The sequence below is a fragment of the Xyrauchen texanus genome, chromosome 43 (genome assembly GCF_025860055.1).
Source record: "Xyrauchen texanus isolate HMW12.3.18 chromosome 43, RBS_HiC_50CHRs, whole genome shotgun sequence".
Classification (NCBI taxonomy): Eukaryota; Metazoa; Chordata; class Actinopteri; order Cypriniformes; family Catostomidae; genus Xyrauchen; species Xyrauchen texanus.
Window position 1 is genome coordinate 19,236,253 of NC_068318.1, and position 16,131 is coordinate 19,252,383.

The 16,131-nt window shown below is 37.3% G+C and overlaps 2 protein-coding genes across 8 annotated transcripts in view; both read left to right on the top strand.

Moving 5' to 3' along the window:
* On the top strand, positions 1-4,724 carry fam89b (family with sequence similarity 89 member B). The gene is made up of 2 exons (XM_052116226.1): positions 1-705; positions 3,145-4,724. Exons 1-2 carry the CDS (start codon positions 451-453, stop codon positions 3,403-3,405), a joined length of 516 nt encoding a protein of 171 aa, XP_051972186.1. The 5' UTR covers positions 1-450; the 3' UTR covers positions 3,406-4,724.
* A 3,168-nt stretch (positions 4,725-7,892) lies between these two features.
* Positions 7,893-16,131, top strand: part of ehbp1l1b (EH domain binding protein 1-like 1b) — a 31,147-nt gene continuing 22,908 nt past the window's right edge. For 5 of the 7 annotated variants that reach the window (XM_052115754.1, XM_052115755.1, XM_052115757.1 and 2 more), the window contains exons 1-8: positions 7,893-8,403; positions 12,355-12,412; positions 12,705-12,800; positions 12,960-13,013; positions 13,697-13,878; positions 14,336-14,472; positions 14,722-14,796; positions 15,063-15,335. In XM_052115754.1, coding sequence (XP_051971714.1) covers positions 8,300-8,403; positions 12,355-12,412; positions 12,705-12,800; positions 12,960-13,013; positions 13,697-13,878; positions 14,336-14,472; positions 14,722-14,796; positions 15,063-15,335 — 979 coding nt within the window. In that variant the 5' untranslated portion in view covers positions 7,893-8,299. The remainder of the gene's footprint in view (positions 8,404-12,354; positions 12,413-12,704; positions 12,801-12,959; positions 13,014-13,696; positions 13,879-14,335; positions 14,473-14,721; positions 14,797-15,062; positions 15,336-16,131) is intronic. The other 2 variants (XM_052115758.1, XM_052115759.1) reach the window with 2 other exon arrangements.

Sequence of the window (16,131 nt, forward strand, 5' to 3'; positions counted from 1 at the left end):
CTGGACAAGACTAAAGAAAACAAACGAAATCAAAGTATGACGCTTTGATCTCCTGACCAGTTCTTCCTGGACAGTTCTTTATATTAAAGTGCGGGGATTTGTTTCATCTCATGTGTTGGATACATGCGCTGCTTTACGAGAAAATTTAAATGGCGATAAAAGCTAAATAATAATAAAAACAAAATCTTAAAGAACCTATTATGAGGACTTATTAGAGAGAAATATATTATCTAACGCAGTCAACGAGCGACTAACTCGCGGTGATATGAATTGGACGTTTTCTGTGTAGCCTATTTAAGCGTTTTCTTTTTCTTTTCCGGAAATTAGTTTTCGGACGTGACTGTTGCCTTTAGTTACAGGGTGAGTCGGGTAATATCACTATATTAAGACAGTGTAGCATACTTAATTATTACGTAATTATTTTAGAGTAAAAAAACACTCAAATCGGAGATGAACGGGCACCAGTCCAGTCTAGCGGATTGTCCGACTGGACGTGTGTGCTCTATTGAAGGTTTGCCACCGTTGCCCAAAGGATTGAGTGGCATCTTAAATTCTAGCGGGGGTTCCTGGAGGGACATTGAGAAAGTCTACAGCAAGAGGACGCGCATTCAGGCGGACATCAGTAAGTCCATAGTGAGCGATACATTCGGCCGCAGGAAACCCGCAAGCCTTGACGCAGCGCTGGCCATGCTGCGCAAAGAGATGGTGAGTAGCTTGTGGGACACCGCCTCAATAGGTGCACTTCACTGTATAAATATCCCAGTAGGAACTTATTGATTTTGTAATGGAGCAACTAAATTGACCAACCCTTACAACACTGGATAGTAACGGATTACATGCTATTTGATTACTTAAATTACAAAAATCAAGTACTTGTAATTAGATTAAATTACATTTGTATTACTCGTAATCAGATCACAGTTACATTTATGGATTATATAATTATATATTCATTAATTGGTACCTCTATTTCTTCATTGTAAATCAGAAAATGCTGAACTGATCGCATTAGTGTGGTAGTTTCGCAAATTGATCAATGTTGCTTTTGTGACATTGATTCACAAATATAACTGGTTTAATTTGTTACCACGCATGGATGGCGTTTTTAATGCCAAAATTGCCAGAGTAAGACCATTTTAAGTACCTTTTTTAATTCAATCAGAAACGGACAAAAAGGGAGTAAAACCTGCACAAGAATTTTTTTGTAAATTCTCATATTTTGATCCATTAAGTTTTCTTTTATGCACTTAAGCAATATAATACAAGCTCATCCTACTCAAATACATGTGACATAATAAATAAACAAAATAAACCGTAATTAGTTTAGAAGTAATCTAAAAAATTCATTTTCTGATTAGATTTCCTTACAAATGTACGATATACAGTAGATAATATATAAATAATAATATATGATCAATTGTCACACATTATACATACATTTCTGCATATATATATATATATATATATATATATATATATATATATATATATATATATATATATATATATATATTGCTAAAAATATATTTTCACTATATATATATATATATATATATATATATATATATATATATATAGTGAAAATATTTTTTCACATATCACAGCTAAACTGGGGTTAGAGTCCAGGGTCATCCATGATACAGTGCCCCTGGAGCAGATAGGGTCAAGGGCCCAACAGTGGTGTCCGGTGTTGGGGCTTGAACCCCTGACCTTCTGGTCAGTAACCCAGAGCCTTAACCACTGAGCCACCACTGCCCTCAAATATTATATTACATGCGTAATCTACATACATATATATACACACACACACACACACACACACACACACACACACACACACACACACACACACACACACACTGGTGGCCAAACGTTTTGGAATAATGTACAGATTATGCTGTTTTGGAAGGAAATTGGTTTTTAATTCTACAAAGTGACATTCAACTGATCTCAAAGTATTGTCATGATATTACTGACCATCACTATTTAAAAAAAGTAATTTTTGATCAAATCTAGACAGGCCTCATTTCCAGCAGCCATCAATCTGACACCTTATCCTTGAGTAATCATGCTAAATTGCTAATTTGGTTCTAGAAAAGCACTTGCCATTATATCAAACACAGCTGAAAGCTATTTTGGTTTGTTAAATGAACTTAACGTTGTCTTTGAGGTTTGTTTTTGAGTTGCCACAGTATGCAAAAGACTGGCATGTCTTAAGGCCAATAGTAGGTCATAAATTACACACAAAAAATGAAACAGCTTTCTCTAGAAACTCAACAGTCAATCATTGTTTTGAGGAATGAAGGCTATACAATGATTGAAATTGCCAAAAAAAACTGAAGATTTCATACAAAGGTGCACACTACAGTCTTCAAAGATGGACAACTGGCTCTAACAAGGAAAGAAAGAGATGCGGAGGGTCAGATGTACAACTAAACAAGAGGATAAGTACATCAGAGTGTCTTGTTTAGAAATAGACGCCTCGCATGTCCTCAGCTGACAGCTTCATTGAATTCTACCCACTCAACACCAGTTTAATGTACAACAGTATATAGAAGACTCAGGGGTGCAGGATTTATGGGAAGAATTGCAAAGAAAAAGCCACTTTTGAAACAGAAAAACTAAAATAAAAGGTTAGAGTGGGCAAAGAAACACAGACATTGGACAACAGATAATTTGAAAAGAGTTTGATGGATCTTAAACCGATTGAGTTTTGTGGGATCAGCTAGACTGTAAGGTGTGTGAGAAGTGCCCAACAAGACAGCCACATCTATGGTAAGTGCTGCAGGTGTGGGGTGAAATGTCACCTGAGTATCTGGACAAACTGACAGCTAGAATGGCAAGGACCTGCAAAATTGAAATTGCTGCACATGGAGGATTTTTTTGATGAGAACTCTTTGAAGTAGTTTAAGAAGATCTGACAAATCACAAATTGTAATGGTAATTTTTCATGTTATTAATGTCCTGACTATACATTGTGATCAGTTGAATGCCTAAAAGTACCAATTACTTTCCAAAAGTGAAAAGCTGTACATTATATATACACATACACCTACACATACATACTGTATATTACTTTGATAAATGTATTAGAATATACATGTCTGTTTGTCTGTTTATATATTTATATTGTGACTTTTGTAGGTGGGACTCAGACAGTTGGACATGTCCTTGCTGTGCCAGTTGTGGTCTCTATATGAGTCCATACAGGAATATAAAGGAGCTTTCCAGGACATATCCTCTTCTTTGTGTGAGAGCTCCTTCAACACTGAAAACGGCTTCTCTGAAGATGAGGAGGAGGAGGAAGATGAAGGGGAGAGTGGGGAGACACTGTTATCCCTTCCTCAGCCCACTCAGAATTCACGGGATCAGTGGATCAAAGACTCTTTCCACATCCCAATTTAAATATTCCATGTCATGTGTGCTCTCTATTATTATCATCCTTATCAATATGTGATATGACAGATATGACCCCAATGTAGAAGGGTCCTATAAGCATCTAATTGAAAGAAGGCCTTCATTTTCTTAGTACACTATTACAATGGTGATTGTAAGTTTGTTTAAAGGGAAAATAGTTTTTGTACTGCCTGTTAAGTCATAATGACCGGATGAGGTTTGACAGGAAGAGGATGTTATTGCCAGAAATAATGTTGTCTAGGGTGTTTTTTTCTACACATGATAAAGAGTGTATATGAAGTTTCATTCAACTATTGTGTGAAGAACAGTGTTAAAGACTTGCTTACATACTATTCTCTTAAGTCACAATTTCACTATTATGAATGTATCTAATGTTTGAATCATCACTTGTCTGTTTTCTTTATCACCACCTGCATTTTTAGATGCTGTTTAAATTATTGTTTTATAACAAGTCTGTCTTTAGTTTGTAAGTTGATCATTGAATGTAGTCTTCCTTTTTTTAGAAAGTTAAAAAGTAATAAAGCATAGGTTAGCTAAATGTATAGCTAAATGTTTTGTTGTTTGATATTTTATACACCAACAAATTGTTTATTACAATAACAGGAGCATTCATTTGAAGAAAAAAAAAAACAGTACATCAACCATTAGGTGGCACTCATTTCCTTCTAAAAGTAAGTGTTAAAGTGCTGTTTTGAGCTTGCTTCTAGAACATCAATTTTATGGGAAAGGAGGTATGTTGATGTGTGTCCTGCCATTAACTTGGGACTTTTTAGAGCAAAATAAGATTGTCATATTATTTTCTTGTATTGTTTATCTCTGAGTCATATCCGACACATTCCACCTAATAAAAAAAAAAAAAAAAACCTTTTGAAAAAAAAATTGACTGTTTGGATTTAGGCTTGCTCTTTACTGTTGAAAAAAGCCATTCTCCCATAATGCCAGAAGCATAAACAAATCGTCCCAATCCAGCTACTCATGTGCTTATTAGGCAATTCTCCTAGCTTCTGAGGAGGGAGGAGAGGCACAAGCTCAGACACAGGCCAGGCATTGCTGAAGACACTTGGTTCACATTGCTAATATAATTACAGTAATACAGTTACTTCATGGTTTTGAGAAGTGGTACCCTGTGATTTCCATTTTCTGTAAATGCACAATCAGGATTTGGTTTATGAAGTAATTCGGTCTATATTTACAACTAACCAAAACAGATTGAACTTCTGTTTTTATTTAATCGTGTCTTTAATAAATTGTTAATGAAAACAGTTATAGACATTTTCAGAGAAACATCCTGAGTTTATTTATTTAGATTTATTTTATTTTATTAGGAGGACTTAGGAGGTTGATGAACCACAATGTTTGAACTGAGATCATTACTATTCGGGGAGGTCAAGATGACTGCAGCTTATATCAGAGTGTGTCCGCAATAGAAAAAGCAAACAGTTATTAAACATTTCCTTCTGGTGCTGTTGACCAGGGGGTTTAAACCCGTGGGGCGCAACATTATGGTGTTTTATAATGGTGGTGATTTTAAATAATCCCAATGAGTCAAGTCTTTTAAATCCATTTACCAAAATATTTGTTCAGTCACTATTTCTGCTGATATATGAATCATTGATTTAACCGATTTGTTCTCAATTGAATAAAATGGAAGTGAACGAGAACGATTCTTTTACTTAAAACATTCAAGAACAATATTTTATGAGTCATTGAATCATTGATAGATTGTGAGTGTGTTGTATGTTCTAGCTTTGTCAGGTTGTGTATTGTGCTCTCAGAAACAGGCTCAACCGTCACAGAGAATACTGTATGTTAAGGTCTAAATATTGTATGTATCGGTATGCATATACAGTAAGAGTGTGCACCTGACATGACATTAGTCCTTAGGAATATTTGTCCTTGGGCCAAAGCCCCTTTTGATCCAACCACATGTAGATCTCTCTATTGACTCATTGAAACACACACCTGCTGTACTTTCCACTTTGCTTACCCTGTCTTCAGGGAGACCATTTCTCTCACAGTGTGACAAAGAGCACATATTTGGTATGACAGAGTGATCTGATAGCAGAATGACTGAGTGGTCAGTTACCATAAAATACCAGGGTGAAGTATGTGACATTCCCCTAGAAAGTTCTCCCATGCCTCTATATATAAAAACACAAATGTACAAGATGTGTTAGGTGCAACTCTCAAGAGGGCGAGTCTGTTATAAGCAAACTCAAACCATAGGTAATACACTGATATGTTCTCTATCACATTTTATAAATGCACAACCTTGTCTTCTTCTTTGTGTACGCCAACTATACATTTGTTAGATTACAGATTAGATTCATACTTTGTGTAAACCACCACAGTCCTATTAAGAAAGTAACGTTCACTTTGTGCATGCATTTCTTTCATTCTCTAGAATAATGATGCAGTCACCTCTGCTGTCTTTAAAAATCTACAAATTTCATACCTAATGTGCTTTTAAAAGCCATTTCCATCCAACTGAAGTGAGTTTATCAGAGTTTGGAAGACAGCACATTTCTGGAGTTGTTGAACGGAAAGAGTATGTCATCTTTATCTTCTTCAGTCTCAATGTGCTTTATAAATTAGACCTTTGGTTTGTTTACGCCGTGTACCCGAATGTGGTGTGGCACATCTTTATAAGAATGTGGCATTCCTTGTTCCATCCGGTGAGTTAGCATGTATAACATGTGAGCTCATGTCTTACCCAGATACAAACTCAGCCTGTGATGTGCAGGGAAGAGGGAGGAGTCACGTTTGGAAACTCAAGACTCATGACCACAAATCGCTGTTTCCCAGCAGACTTAACTCTGTCTGCTGAGTTTTACATGACATTTCAGTACCTGAAATTAGACTATTAACAGTTTCAAGACCTCTCAAAAAAGCACTGATAGTTTGTTAACACAAACTGTTCTGATCAGTCAGTGTCAGTGTCAGTGAGCTACATACAATACATGGATTCATTACAGGTTACTTTTCTTAATTACAACTATATGCAAAGTTCATGAATATAAAATTATAATAGAACATGATAATGTTGGTGTAACAGACAGAGGGGTATGATAAGGGGCCACTGATTTGGATTCTAGGTCATCAGCTGAGCCATAAGTTTGTACTCCTATGGCAAGCTGAATTGACTTTTAATACATTTCCAGATATCTGAAATACCAAATATGACAGGTTGAAATACATTTCCAGATATACCAATTTAGTATTTTTATTGGTTTTAATTCAATTCATATTTGTACTAGTAACAATGTATTTATTATACATTATCATCATTTTTATTAGTAATAAGTGCTTTGATGATATGTGGAATTACTTTAGAATTTCACTAGTAAGAAATGTATTATAGATATCTGTAATTGCGTGAATTGTAACTGTGAAGTTCTCCTAGTGAAAATGCCATTACTGTTATAAATAATTATGGTTTTGACTTCATAATGACTTCATTTTTGATATCAAGAATTAAGATTTTTACTAGTGCACATGTAACTGGCCTTTTGTGGGTTTATTCATGTTTAAATTTGTGATAGTTGGAGTTTGAAATCAATCTGTTGGCCCATTTAAACATTCCGTCAATGTAAGATTTGGGGATTGAATTTTGATCGCCCGCTGTAACCGTAAGTCAGATAATTAAGAAATGACATCACACAAAGTAAAAACAGTCTGAAGGTCTGTGCCAAGTTTGGTGGATGTAGTTTAAAAACACTAGAAGATTTTAGAGTCAGAAATGTTGGTCTCAGTTGTATTTTCCTTCAGGATTTTGAAGGAAAAAACAACTATACCAGCTTTGTCACGCCAACATAATTACTGATATGAAAAATGTGCACTTTCTTTAGTAGTAATTATTCCATTGCTGATATCAAGAATTAGCATTTTAACTAGTGTTAAAACTTATTTAACTTAATTTAAACCTTATTGTAAAGTGCTGCCAATATTGTTGATATCTAGAATTTCTATCTTGCACATGATTAAATGTCAGTTCAGCTTGCCATAGTACTCCCCCATAACCCACACAACCAGAACCAGCTGCTTCTGTCTATTTATCCCTGGCTCCCAAGCATCTAAAATAGATCATGTGAAACGTGAAAAATCCCCATGCCAGTGTCCCCTAAAAATATCCACCATGATCAAGGACTGGATAGCCCCAGTTTGCTGTTCCAGATCAGCATGTTTATATTTGCTTAAAAATGTACAATGCACTGAATCGTGCCTTTAATTTTCAGTGTTGGAAATAAAGTGATAGCGTGGTTCAAAATATAATCACTAGTTCAACAAATATTCAAACATTACAGTACATCCTCTGAATCCTTGCTGACTGGAAGTAACCCATGCTGTTCTATCTGTGTTTTTAGTACAGTACTGAATAGTCAGGGAGGTTTTGCATAGCTACTGCTGCATCATATACGTGTTTGCATAACCCTTCCCACCAACAGTAGAAGAATCAAACTACAAGAGCAAACGAGAGGAATAGATCATTCATCCACTGTCATCAGTTCATTTTAAGACTGCTTATTTGGGAGCATTTGGTGTCGTGCAAAGCTCCACAAAATAAAAGCGACGAAGTCACACTAGAATTCAACGCAAATGTAATTTATTTGTGTTTCTTTGCATCAAGGCAACTAACTAATTGAGATACATGGAGATACTGTTCCTCTTGTGTGTAACGTGATGCAGTAGTTTCCGTAAATGGTCTTTCGATGGCGACCGTACTGAAGGCGCGTGAGGGCTGCTCGTGCTCCTCAGCAGAAGCATTTCACTTATCAAACCACTTGACAGCCATCTGTTTCAGTAGTTTTTGACTTTTTGTTCAGTGGCCGAACTGTGAAAAGATTATTTCTTCCATGCGTCCAGCTTCATTTTTTGTTGAAGAATGACTTCTGTGTGGAAAAGATTACAAAGAGTTGGCAAAAAGGCCACTAGATTTCAATTCGTGGCTTCATATCAAGAAATCATTCTGGAATGTACAAAGAAATGGTAAGTTAAGATTTGTTTTCCGTTATAGCGCTCGGTTCCTAAATACGCAGTACAACACAAGGGCTGCTCTTCTGACTGGAACATGACCATTGGTATGACAGTGTGTCTTGTTTTATTGTAGCGCGGTTTTTGGATATAGTATCGGGAATAGAGCAGTTAATGTAACTTGAAATGTATTTGAAATGCACTTAAAAACGTTCACACGCGCACACCTCCACTTCCGCGTCCATCATTCGCGCTGTCAACACTGATGATATTATGAACATCCATCATGCTCACCTAAGCAGTATAAAGTCAATGCAATATGATCATGCCAATGCTACTGATTCATTTTTTAGGCTATCAATAATTGTATTGTATCAGTGATTGAATGCTTGTGTGGTCTTCTGTTTAGGTACATAATTGCTTTCATTATCATTATTCAGTTATATGTTATAAGCATGTGCTATAATATATGAGCTTTTATTTAATCACAAGGCAGATTTGACTTGATTTAATGTATAGTAGGCTATAAGATAATTCATGATTGGATTACTTGTGCTGTCTCTGTGGTACCTTTGTGTTTTGATCAATTGACTGCTGTTGACACTGACAGTGAGTGTTTCATCAATCACTCCTGTCCACAGGATTATTAGTGACACGTGTTTTATGTCTGTTCTGTGAACAAAGAGAGCAAGATCACTAGCATAATTTAGTCTGATTGGATTTGAAAAAGATGATGAGCTTGAAAAGATCCCAATTCACATGTACTGGGCTGGCCAGTCACAAGTAAACAGCAAAGGAGTAAAAAAGATCTGGTTGAACAGATCTGGGTCTTTGTGTACTAAGGAATTTTGGCAATATATTGAGCATTGGCAATATTGCCTGAACAAGTCCATGGTCTGGCATATGAAGCAATCCTGTTATGCAATGGCTTGTGATCTGCATCTTGGAGAAACTGAATCACTCAGTGTAATATCTGCCTGTTACTGTTACGTGCCATGTGAGATTTATATCCACGACATAAGGCCTTAACCAAAGTGTTTTGTACTGGTCATCTTGGTGATATTATTCTCAGCATTTCAGAAGAAATTGAACCTGAATAGATTTTCAAAACTCTATTATTGTTTAATTTTATTCTAAAGAAAAGAGAATGCAGCTGAAAGTTTTGGTTAATAGTAAACCTGAAGGGGTTGATTGCAGTTGTTGTTATCGCTTAATGAGCATTCAGCTGATGTGCAGTGTCCTACATTTTGCTCTGTTGCAACACTTGGAAAGTTCTTTCTGTGTCTTTTCCAGAGCTCTGCTGTGCACTTCCTTTCGCTGTCCTAAACGCATGCATTTAAGTACTGAGCAAGTTGAGCAACTCATAAAAGAGTTGGCAGAGAATTTTTCACAGAAGTCCTTAGTTCACCGCTGTAAACAATCTGATATTGTTTGCAGCTCAAGGGGCGATTTACAGTATAGTTATGATATATAGTAAAGTTCATCTTATTCTGCTAGTGGGTCAAAGTCTGTTAGATACTACGCCACAGCTGCAAAGGGTGTGAGCAAGAGATATTAGACAGCTGAAAGATAACACAGCGAAGCGTATTCTGATGGGGTAATATTTGCAGCCAACCTGAGTGCTGTGTGTGTTGCATTTGCATCACATGTCAAAGAGACATGAAAGGAGGACTGAATGAAAAAGTAAGAATTACAGAAATAGCACTTATTTTTCCAACCAGGTTGCCAATCTGTTTTTGCATACATCCCCTGTACATCTCCTCATCTCCTGCTACTAATTTATCCCTTTAGACCATTCTGCCCTGTTGCTATTTCTAGCTGTAACCTGAGAGCTGGGCCTCGCTTCTCTTTGTTTAGTAGTTCATGCTGCTACTGTCACAGATATTAGTAGGAGTTGCTTACCTTTACAAACAGCACTGTGAGCAACAGTGTATCCAGCTGCACATGGGTACTTTCACTAATGTTCATTAAGAAAATTTTTGTATGTTTAAGGTGTAGTTTGCCCCAAAATTAAAGTTTTGGCATTGTTTACTTACCTTCTTGTCTTTCCAACCCCATTATTTTCTTTTATTTTCTTTCTTCTCTGGAACACAAAAGGAGATGTTAGGCAGAATGTTCGAGCTGCGGTTCTGCACAATAAAAGTGTAGAAATTTGTCAATATATCAGAATTAGACTTATTATAAGGACTTTTCAAATTATGCGTCTATGTAAACATGTATTAGATGGGTGCTTTTGGAGCATCTCGATTTGGTTGCGTTTAGAACGCTGTCAAGAACACAGTTTGAAACTCAGAGCAGAAAAACATGCCTCCTGACCCCTGCATTCAGAGTCATGCTCCGTTCATCTGTGTTTGAATGCAAGAACCCATTCTAATCATGTGTTTCTGTCGGTTAGTGTGGTTTGTGGAGTTAACAGCTGGAGTTACACTTACTAACCACTTATGACTGGGGCTTGCAAAAACATGATGGTTGAACTTCATGCTTCAAAAAAATCTAGTCTCGCGTGTGATCTTACGTCATTTCCTGTATCACTTCTCGTGTGCATTTTGTTGTGAAACATAGTTTGGAGACCAGAAAGAGTTATCAGGGATTCTTCCTAGTGAAAAATTTTGTAATGTTTGACTCCCTGATCCCTTGTGTAATGTGCAAACCACAGCAACTTCGAGATACCCCATTATAGACAGAGAGTTGTGTAATGTGAACAGTAGAGCAACCTGACGACTTTGAAAGTTGTATAGTGTGTGGGCAGCATTAGTGGTTTAAAGATCAGAGGCCAACACCCCAAGTGCCGTGAGCCAAAGTCAGCTCAGTCATGTGACCCTGCAGAGTTTCCTCCAATTCTTAATGCAGCGTCCATGTCAGTGGTTGAACTGAGGTGTACAATGGGCTCTTATTTGAACAATTCACTACCAAAGGCCCAGTTTATTTGGAAATGTGTGCCAAAGCAGAAGTGTAAATGGACAGCGCATGTGTACTGGTAAAGATGATTTTCATTTATTTGTTTTTAAAGCTCCACACTAATTGAATTGCATTTCTTTGCTGCCAACTTATCAACTTATCATAATATTCAGTTGTAAGGCCTATAAGTTGTGACTTATGTGAACTTCTAAACAGGCACCTAACATGACTGTAACAGTAACTCATTACAGCCATTTTTGTTTTCTAACATAATCCACAGGAAGCACCCACTAGGACCTAGGTAGTAATGCAGGACAATAACTGCAATGAATACATACCACATGTCAAATTGACACAAAAGGTATACTAAAGTTATGCATTTTATTTTAATACCACACATAAATGTCCCCTTCACCTGACAGATATCACTTAAAGTGGTGTCTTGAGATATCATATATGTCGCTGTGACAGTCCAAGGCTCTATAAACAGCAAATAAAGAGTCAGAAAAGTGACCCACCACTTTTTAGCCAATTAGAATACTTAAATCAGGAAAAGCCAATCAGTGCCTACCAGAAACATTAGCTGTGTCCGAATATGCAAAATGGCTGAATTTACATCCACACATTTAAGGTCAAGTTCCAATCCTCTATTGATTATTTGTTTAGGGTGTTGCCGCTTTTTTGTTTGTGGACAAAAAGTTTCCTACACTCAGTTGAAATTTGTCTTGCATTTGAAGCCTTGTATTTTGTTTTCTTGTTTGTATGGAGTTTGGAGCAGTTTTTTATTGATTCTTCTCTGCCTCAGGGTAACAGTGGAAGACAAGATCCCAAGATCTGTTGCACTGCCTGTAGCTTTGTAGGCACACACACCCATAGACACACACTGATTCCCCATATCAAAAATGCAGTAGTTGTTATCTCTTGATAATGAGGTAATACAGTAGGGCTAATAAGCCTTGAATAGTGCATACTAAAAAGTAGAGGTCTTTATCATTGATCCACTAGTAATAAAAGAACCAAATGCAACTTCTTAAAGCTTCTCAGCTGTCTTTTGTTTTTACTTTATAGGCAACCAGATAAACTGAGAGTGGTGTGGACCAGGAGGAACAGACGCATTTGCTCCAAGGTACAAAAATAAACCAGACTTAATTGTCAATCAATGCTGAAATTCACATAAATATTATGTTTATAGATTTGCCAAGGTTACACCTTAACCCTTATTTTAAAGTATTTATGAAAAACAAAGCTAATTTAGTCCATGACTAGTCTAAATCCAGGAACCAAGCCTTTCAAGATTAGTGAATCCCAAGTTCTCAACTTTAAATTTAATGCACAGCATGTTTTTTAACTTCCAGTGGTTACAATAGCTGTAAAATGTGGATTATTATGACTGACGGTGTCTTTCATTTTCTTCTCAGCTTCATTCATGGCAGCCAGGCATCAAGAATCCCTACAGGGGAATGGTGGTGTGGCCTGTACCTGAAAATGTGGACATTACTGTCACACTCTACAGGGTAGGACAGCTATTGAGTTTAATGCTTATTAGAAACACAAGATATATACATCTCGTACAATACACAACTAATAAATGATACTGGCACATGAACAGAGGTACTTCATGCTAAGATGTACTTTAAGTGTCAATAAGTGTGCCAAATGGTTTTGCTTTACAGGATACACATGCTGAAGAGTTTGAAGACAAAGAATGGACATTTGTCATTGAGAATGTGAGTTGTTTAAATCTAGATGTATGCATGGACATTTTTTACAAAAGTGTAGCCTATGTGGTGAGTTTACAGACTGATCTTCATGTGAATTCGGTGGAAGTAGGTTGAAACTTCTGCTGAAACCTGTCTGTGCTTAGCGAAATTGGAGCCACTGCCCACAGTGGCCGAAGCTGGAGGTTTTGTTGACCAGTTTCCGGGTGAAATGCCCATAGAGTGGAGCCAAAAGCGACTTGTAAATTATGTAATAGAGTCAACAGGAATGTATATTTTATTAAACCGACACCCTAAACCTAATGGTCAGTGGAGTAAAAATGTTAATTTATGAGTGAAAATGCAACCTCCAAATCGCTCTCCATTGTTTATGAATGCAACACAATTTCTTCCTGGTTTCCATGAGACCAGAACCCATGTCTCAGAGACTGCTCACACAAAAGTAGCGCCAATAATAAAAAGTGAACATGTCTGAACTGATGGGCAAATATCTGATGGCGCTTGTCAGTAATTTGGGAGATAGGGTTGAATTCCTCGTAGATGAACATTTGAAAGCAGCATGCTGGTGATCATGTTGGAGTTTATTGTCTGCATAAATTTGTCTTACAAGCACAATTTGTTTGTGTGGAAAAGAACAAATTCACTTGAATTGTTCTTAAATCTAAATTATGCTGCATTCTGATATTCTACAGGAGACGGCAAAAGGCAGTCGGAAAGTGCTGGCGTCTGTGGATTTGAACATGAATAAGTTTGCCAGTGCCACACACTCACAGATGGACCTGACCCTCAAGCTGAAGCCCTTGTCGGTGAAGGTGGTGGAGGCCACTCTGAAGCTCTCCTTATCCTGTGTGTTCCTCAAGGAGGGGAAAGCCACGTGAGTGGCATATGCCCTTACCTTTCCCCAGCTATTGTCTTCTGTCTCATGGAGAGCTTGGTTAGGAAGTTCTAACACTGGTCTACGTTAGTGTGTGGTGTTCGATAATATGAAAATATGGCCACAGCAAACTTTATTTTGGGATTGCTCTGAAACTAGATACATATAAAGTACAAAATGGATTTCAACTAAGGCTGCTTGTTCTTTGTTTTGGAACAGGTTTTTATTATTCCTGAAAGATATCTGTAACTAACATTAGTATTCAGGGTATTCAGGAGGATTAATTTACTTGTTTAAGAGTATTTGTTTTTGCAAAGATCTGCACTCTACCTTAAACATGTTTTTTTTAGTTATAACATTGTCTCAAACATGATAGGCCATTCTGTTTTTAATTTTGGTAATATTTATACTCTGGGATAGCCCAGTTTTGGCTACAACTGTTTTTGTCACTTTGTAGGGATGAGGACATGCAGAGTCTCGCCAGTCTGATGAGTGTAAAGCCAACAGATATTGGGAACCTGGATGACTTTAATGAGAGTGATGAGGAAGATAAGAGATCCAGTACTGGGGCTAACCTCAGTAATGTAGTTCCAGGTATTGTGTACATAAAAAACATATGCAAAACACATGCAAAAAACAAACCTTTGTAAGCACACACAAGCATGAATACTCGTGTTCCATATTCTTTGTTACATGCTTTATTCTGTACCTTCTTAAACAGGACTTGCATGGCTTATCACTGCTAATGCATGTATATTTTTCTCTTATCATAGTAACCCTTCATTACATATTTGTTATTTCTTCACATGCTGGAACTTCTCCTTTTCACTGTGTCACTGTCAGCATCGCACCCTCCTCTTCGAGCAACACGTTCCCTAGAAAAAAGACCTGCATCTTTAAAGAGCCGTTCAGCAATAGGTATTTACATAAGCTCTTTGCTTATTCTCTTATACTCTCTTTGCTTATTTTTTTCCTTTCGGTTACAACATGTCACTGATCTGTCACTGAATGTCTCTTTCATGATATTGCACCTTCATAATCCCTAATTTTTTCTGTTTGCTCTTACCTCCACCTTTATTCTTTGCTTTTTCTCTTTCCCTCCATTCTCTTTTAAATTTTTTCAACTTTCTCTTTCACTTTTTGTCTATACTTCCCTCTCCATCCCTCATCCTAACCCTTCTTAGTCAGTGGTAAAGAGAGGCCTTCTGGTGGCGTCCTCTCCCATCCAGTATCTTGCACTATTCATAACCCTGACCTGCCATCACGTCCACCTTTGCCCACCCCACCCAGCCCAACCCCTCACACTGTGCCCTCACCCGCCCGGTTCAGACCAGCACGTCCACCACCCCCACCCCCTGCCCATTCGCAGACCCCATCTGGCTCCCACACGGAACATAATCTTACTGCTTTGCTCCCTCCAGAGTTACCCAAAGTCTTCCAGCCCTCCCCTGGCTCAGGTACCACAGATATACTTAAGTGGCATTCACACATACAGTGATTGAAACACTTTTTTGTTTGGTTTCCAGACATTTCTACTCAAATTGTATCAGGCAGTGGATTACATAATCTCAAGTGCCTGTACCCTAGTGGCGATTGCTTAAATATGGGAAGAACGATTTCCCCTAAAATGTCCTAAGAAATGCAGCAATGACGAATTCAATGTATGTAAGAATAATCTGTTTATATAGATTTTTATTTTACTTTTCTTGCATTTCAGTATTTAGGTGAATAAATTGTAAAATGTCACACATCACTGTTTCACATCACAACGCAATATAATATTTCGACATTAATATGTCCATTAAAGACAGTGGATGCACAGCCTATAGAGCGGCATTGAAGCCATGCTTCAGTATGGCAGATACCTTTACTATTAGATTCAGTGAAGTAATTAATGATGTTCAATGGACAAGAGGCTCTAAGCACGTCATTTTATGTCCCGTCCAGACGCCGTGCTTCTCTAGGAGTTCATTGAAGCTTAAATAGCGTTATTTGCATTGGATTGCAATTGCAACTGCTTGCCTAGTGAACATTGCGCTTTCGATCAATGTATTTTTGTACTGCACGAAAGCCAGGCTTTTCTTTATAGTTATAAGTCGAGCTCTCTAATGGGCGGGATGTGCAATAAACAACCAATAATTAAAACAGTGATGTACATGATTGTTTGCAAATGAAATGTAAAAGCACTGGTGTCCAGCACAGAGTGTTCACCAGAGACTAAAAATGGTTGAAAGAATGAAAATGAAAACTGAA

Excerpts from the sequence above, each read along its gene's own strand:
- fam89b (XM_052116226.1), top strand. The coding sequence starts at position 451 with ATGAACGGGCACCAGTCCAGTCTAGCGGATTGTCCGACTGGACGTGTG. Across the intron at positions 706-3,144 it reads CCATGCTGCGCAAAGAGATG|GTGGGACTCAGACAGTTGGA; the intron begins GTGAGTAGCTTG and ends TGACTTTTGTAG.